The sequence below is a fragment of the Microtus ochrogaster genome, unplaced genomic scaffold, assembly GCF_000317375.1.
Source record: "Microtus ochrogaster isolate Prairie Vole_2 unplaced genomic scaffold, MicOch1.0 UNK125, whole genome shotgun sequence".
NCBI lineage: Eukaryota > Metazoa > Chordata > Mammalia > Rodentia > Cricetidae > Microtus > Microtus ochrogaster.
In genome coordinates this window covers 133,628-139,627 of record NW_004949223.1, presented here as the reverse complement: position 1 = coordinate 139,627, position 6,000 = coordinate 133,628, and the positions used below count along the sequence as shown (strand labels likewise).

Below are 6,000 nucleotides of genomic sequence, written 5' to 3'. Positions count from 1 at the left end.
ACAGGGTTTCTCTGTACCTTTGGAGCCTGTCCTGGAACTAGCTCTGTAGACCAAGCTGGTCTCGAACTCACAGAGATCCGCCTGCCTCTGCCTCCCGAGTGCTGGGATTAATGGCGTGCCCACCGTCACCCGGCTTGAATTCTTATTTTGTATCCCAGGTGGAGGCTCTGACCCGGCAGCCACGGGCCACCACTGTGCACGCCGTGCGAGACACGGAGCTGGCCAAACTCCCAGAGGGCACCTTGGGCCACATCAAACGTCGGTACCCACAGGTACATCTAGTTGGGGAGGTGGAGGACAGGGAGCGGAGCCTCCCTGTGCCAGGCTGCCCTAATCAGGGTGCAGACCAAGTAACAGGATTTCTAGCCTCCCAGGCGACGGAGGCAAAGGTGGGGGCCCTTCTGTCTCACTGAACACAATTCTCACCCTCCCCCAACCCCCTGCGTCAGGTTGTGACCCGCCTTATTCATCTGCTGAGCCAGAAAATTCTAGGCAATCTGCAGCAGTTGCAAGGACCCTTTCCAGGTGAGTTTGCCAGCCTCGGGGCATAGTGGAGGATTTAGGCTGCTGTGCCCCGAGCCCTCTATCAAACAGCGTGATAGGAAACCACATTTGTCTGTAAATCTTGCTGGAGGCAGGATTGAGACCGGTAGTTGTCCCAGTGGGGGCTGCCCTTATCACACGCGTGTCTATATATAGCCCTTGTTTCCAGGCAGCTTGTTGAATGGTCTAAAGTGTGCTAGTGGGCAGGCTCTTTTTTGAATAAGGGCAACACTTTTATTACACTTATTTATCGTGTGTGTGTGTGTGTGTGTGTGTGTGTGTGTGTGTGTCCCCGAACATGTGTGAGGGTGAGGAATCAGCTTTCTACCTTCCACCGTATGGGTCCGGGGATCACCTCAGGCAGTCAGACTCTGAGGCAACCTGCTAGCCATCTCTTAGGTCCGAGGGGTGGAGTCTTCAGCAGGGAGCTTGATTCCTGGTCCCAACAGATTGCAGTCTGAGCATCTTAGGAAAGAATCAGAATATAATAAACAAGAGAGCTTGTGGCACATGGCACTAGGGCACGTTGGTAAGTGGCTTTTGAAGTTAAACTGACCTGCTAGGAAGTGTGGTTTTATATACTGGAGTGTGGTTTCTGTGAGCTAGAATAGATCACAGAGCAGTCTGTTTAAGCCATGCCACTGAATGGGCCTGAGGGTCTACGTTTTTGCTGACCTTCCCCCCACATGAACATTGACATTCAGGAAATAAAGGTCAAGGTTGTGTAGGTACAAAAGGCATAATTTAAAAAACACATAAAGATCCCAGTGACAGGAGGTGGTAAGTACAGAGAAGGAAACTAGGCAAGGCAATTAACAGGGCTGCAGGCAAAAAGCGAGAGAGAAAGAGGGGTGGACAGAGGATTTCTGAGGTCTATGGGCTGAACCTTGACAGTTGACCTAGAGCTAGATGTGAGAAAGAGGTAGGTTCACACAAGGTTTGGTGGTTTGGGGTTCTTGTTTGTTTTGTTTGTTCTGTTTTGAGACAGGGTCTCATGTTGCCCAGACTGGGCTTGAACTCACTATATAGACAAGGATGACCTTGAATTTATGATGCTCTTGCCTCTACCTCCTGGGTGCTTAGATAACAGACATAGGCTCCCACACCTGGTTTATGTGATGTGGCTGGAACTCCAGTGTTGCTCATGCTAAGCCAAACACTCCAACTGACCAGTAGCCCCAGGCCAGGGTTGGTGCTTTTAAACCACTGCAAGGAGTAACTTGAGAGGGGAAGATGGGGTCAGGGGCCTTGGAAAGTATTTGAGCTCATTAAGTCTGACCTATGGGAGAGAAGAACCAACCAGGAGGTGACTTATGAAGTGGGGCCTGGGCAAGAGCTGAGAGTGACATCTGCAACTAGGCTGTTAGCTGAGAAGCTGGGAAGTGACTGATGAGTCAGAAGTAGATTCTTGTCTAGCTTGATGTTGGGACACAGTAGCCCAAGTCAGAGTGGAATGAGTCTGAATGGTTCTAACATTGCATAATGGGTAACTGGGTATAGTAGCACCTGTCTGTTATCCCAGCTCTTGAGGGTTGGATGCAGGAGGCCAGATTTCTGGGTCATTCTCAGCTGTATGAGACCATGTCTCAGAAAAAAAATAACAGCTACAACAGAACAGCATAATGGGTCTCGCTGAGATTAAGGTCAAAAGTGAAGGGTGCTGGCCACGTCTTAACAAGGAACACCCAAGGATAGAATCGTATGTTGGGTAACACAGCCATGGCCTCAGTGTGACGTTATCATAGCTGAGAGCAGTGAGGGCCATAGGCAGGGGACTAAGAGCAGATAGAGGAGGAAGTAGAGGAGGTGGAGGGGAGGTAGGGGAGGAGATGGAGAAGGGAGATAAGGTAGGAGGGGTAGAAGAGAGGGTGGAGGATGAAGAGGAAGTAGAGGAGCTGGGGGGTGGGAAAGGAGATGGAGAAGGCAGATAAGGAAGTAGGGATAGAATGGGGGAAGAAGACGTGTACTGCTTCAAACAGAGTTGCTCAGCCAGTCTGCTATTGGTGTTTCAACAGGCTCTGGGCTCAGTGTTCCACAACACTCAGAACTGACCAACCCAGCCAGCAATCTGTCCACTGTAGCCATCCTCCCCGTGTGTGCTGAGGTGCCCATGATGGCCTTTACTCTGGAACTGCAGCATGCTTTGCAGGCTATTGGTGAGTGGGAAGTCTGTCCAGTATATGCACCCGTCAGTGATGTACCCTGGTTGGTGAGTGGGTGGTAAGAGGGATGGAAGAAGATCCTGAGCCACAGCGATGGGTGACAAGTATCTGTTCTAGGAGAGGCCTCCCAAATGTTGAACTGGGTTCCTGATTTCCATTCCTCAACTACCACTAGGTCCCACGCTCCTCCTTAACAGCGACATCATTCGGGCACGCCTGGGGGCTTCAGCACTGGATAGGTGTGTGGGGTCTGGGGAGTGAGGCTGGAAGGGTGGAAGGCATATATTGGAGATCCTTCCTGATTGGGTTGGAATGCTGGGCTTATGAACGAGGTGTCCCATCTGTGGCATCAGTAGGGAGACGATGTGGGCAAATCCTCTTTGTAGCAGGGGTGTCCAACCAGAGACCCCGGGGCCATATGCAGCCCTCATAGCTATAGTGGGGCTCAAAGCATACTTAATTATGAGTGGCTTATTATTATTATTTGTAACTTGATTACATGGTTCTTGGCATTTTTATAGATGATGTCACATAGCAAAGTAATGCAAAACAAATATGTGAAAATAAACATACGGATGCCCTTGCAACATCTGAGTCCCGATTTTGACACCATCCATCCTCATTTTGGCATGAATTTTAATTGCCGGGACCTTGGATTGTCTAACTCTTCCCAGCAGTAGGATTACACTATCTGTTTATTGGGAGAGGCTGTGGGTCCCCAGGCCAGCTCCTAGCTGACACTCACTCATCTCATCCCAGCATTCAGGAATTCCGGCTGTCAGGGTGGCTGGCCCAGCAGGAAGATGCCCACCGCATTGTGCTCTACCAAACTGACACATCACTGACTCCCTGGACTGTGCGTTGTCTGCGCCAGGCCGACTGCATCCTCATTGTGGGCCTGGGTGACCAGGAACCCACCGTTGGTCAGGTCTGGCATCTATGTATAGTAATACGCACCCCCCATCCTTCCCTCCGGATCCCGTCCCTTTCCCTTCTGGGCCTGTATAAGTCCATGTACACTCTCACAGTGTTGTTCTGTGAGGGAACTGAGTTTACAAGCGAGGGTAGAGAAGGAATCCACGACCTCCACTTGTCTCTGTCTTCCACAGCTGGAGCAGATGCTGGAGAACACTGCCGTGCGTGCCTTGAAGCAGTTGGTTTTGCTGCACCGGGAGGAAGGCCCAGGTCCCACGCGCACAGTGGAGTGGCTCAACATGCGCAGCTGGTGCTCAGGGCACCTGCACCTGCGCTGCCCTCGCCGCCTCTTCTCACGCCGAAGCCCAGCTAAACTGGTGAGGGCTGGAACCTGAAAAAGGGGTGGGGCTTGGGAGTGGTGTGAATAAGAGCCTTAGGAAGTACACCTTCTTCTTGCAGGTATAGTTTGGGGGCTACTTCCCTTTCCAGCAGGGCTAGAACTTGAGGGTAACTGCTCTCTATCTGGGGTTGGGGTTTAGGCATGGCTTGGAAAAGGGCCCTCAATGGTATGCCCTCTGCTGCTTCGGGTTGAGGTTTGGGGACACAGCCCTTCACCTGTGGGCTAGCTTGATGTCATGCCCTCTTCTGCTTATGGGTGAAGTTTGGGGCCAGGTCTCATCTGACTAAGGTTGAAGGGGTACAGCGTGCTTCATAACTGACCAGGGCTCTGGCAGGGTAAGGGCGTGGGCAGGGCCTTGAGAGGGCCCTAGGAGGCACACCCTCCTCTGTCTAGAAGCAGGACTTAGGGAGCTAAGACAGAGTCTGGACCAAGGGGGGATAGATAGCAAAGATCAGCATGTGCCTGAGTGATCCCCTAGACCTGGTCACTGTTACTCAAGTCTAATGCATCTTTATTCTCTCTTGGATCCCAGCACGAGCTGTATGAGAAGGTTTTCTCCAGGCGTGCAGACCGCCACAGCGACTTCTCCCGCTTAGCACGGGTGCTAACAGGAAACACGATTGCCCTGGTGCTGGGTGGGGGCGGAGCCAGGTAAGGGACAGGGTCCTGTTCAAAAACACAGCTTCCTTACTGGGGAATCCTAAGGGGCAGGGCCAGGATTCCCAGTGTGTGGAGCTTATTACCTGGGAGAGACCCCATAGCCTGGTAGCTGGTCATAGTTTTCTTTACCAGGATGGGAAGTGGGAGCAGAATTCCTTGGGACAGGTCCTAGCAGATCCCCAGTTTGTCACTGGGTTCCCTCCATTCTGCAGAGGCTGCTCACATATTGGGGTGCTGAAGGCATTAGAGGAGGCAGGGGTACCAGTCGACCTTGTGGGTGGCACATCTATCGGCTCATTCATCGGAGCCCTGTATGCGGAGGAACGCAGTGCCAGCCGTACTAAACAACGAGCCCGGGAATGGGCCAAGGTGTGTTTTATGGGTATAAGGATATGGGGTTTCGGTACCCCAAGGGCAGGGAGACCTGTGATGATGGATGTCATAGCCTGATCTGGTAGTGTGGGCAGGTTTCCGTGCTCTGGAGAGTCTGGCTAGATCCTTTCAGAAACATCACTGGGACCTCGGATGACCCTTCCGTGACTTCTTAGCCAATGACTCTAATCCCATACTCTACCTAGAGCCATAATCCCTGTGTGTACCTGACTGTTCCTGGAGCAGTAATGTCTCTGTGATTCTAAGCAAGTCATTCTGACCATTTGATCCATAGAGCATGACTTCTGTACTGGAGCCCGTATTGGACCTCACATATCCTGTGACTTCCATGTTTACTGGCTCGGCCTTTAATCGAAGTATCCACCGTGTTTTCCAGGATAAGCAGATTGAGGTATGTGCATCCCCCACACCTGGCCCTGCGTGTCTCTTCCCATGGGTTTTCTACCCACTTCTACCTCAGTTTTTGCCCCTTCCTAGGACCTGTGGCTGCCTTACTTCAATGTGACCACAGACATCACTGCTTCAGCCATGCGTGTCCACAAAGATGGTGGGTGCCATCCTGCCTGGCCCTGTTACAACCATGCTGGCCAGCTGTGGGTGGGTGGGCTGTAGGGGAGGGGCAGCTGAGCATCTGAGACGTTGTTAACACAAGTGACCGTCCACCTGGGTCTGTCCACGACCACTAACCATCACCCACTAATGTCCCAAAGGCCCCAGGTATGTCCATTTCCAGGGGTGGGGAGCTGGGAGATTTGTCGGGCACCTCACCCCTTCCCGCCATCCCCCACAGGCTGCGTGTGGCGTTACGTCCGGGCCAGTGCCTCCTACTGTCCCTACCTGCCCCCGCTGTGCGACCCCAAGGACGGTCACCTGCTGGTGGACGGGTGTTACGTTAACAACGTTCCAGGTCAGCGAGCCCATGGGCTG

At 52.5% G+C, this 6,000-nt stretch overlaps 1 protein-coding gene across 6 annotated transcripts in view; it reads left to right on the top strand.

The window, feature by feature from the left end:
- Positions 1 to 6,000, top strand: part of Pnpla6 (patatin like phospholipase domain containing 6) — a 29,158-nt gene that overhangs the window by 16,523 nt on the left and 6,635 nt on the right. For 5 of the 6 annotated variants that reach the window (XM_026778307.1, XM_026778306.1, XM_013355405.2 and 2 more), the window contains 10 exons: positions 159 to 272; positions 450 to 525; positions 2,559 to 2,699; positions 2,881 to 2,944; positions 3,465 to 3,633; positions 3,815 to 3,997; positions 4,553 to 4,671; positions 4,893 to 5,049; positions 5,348 to 5,464; positions 5,551 to 5,620. In XM_026778307.1, coding sequence (XP_026634108.1) covers positions 159 to 272; positions 450 to 525; positions 2,559 to 2,699; positions 2,881 to 2,944; positions 3,465 to 3,633; positions 3,815 to 3,997; positions 4,553 to 4,671; positions 4,893 to 5,049; positions 5,348 to 5,464; positions 5,551 to 5,620 — 1,210 coding nt within the window. Of the gene's footprint in view, positions 1 to 158; positions 273 to 449; positions 526 to 2,558; positions 2,700 to 2,880; positions 2,945 to 3,464; positions 3,634 to 3,814; positions 3,998 to 4,552; positions 4,672 to 4,892; positions 5,050 to 5,347; positions 5,465 to 5,550; positions 5,621 to 5,863; positions 5,981 to 6,000 lie in introns of all 6 variants that reach the window. The other variant, XM_026778305.1, reaches the window with a different exon arrangement.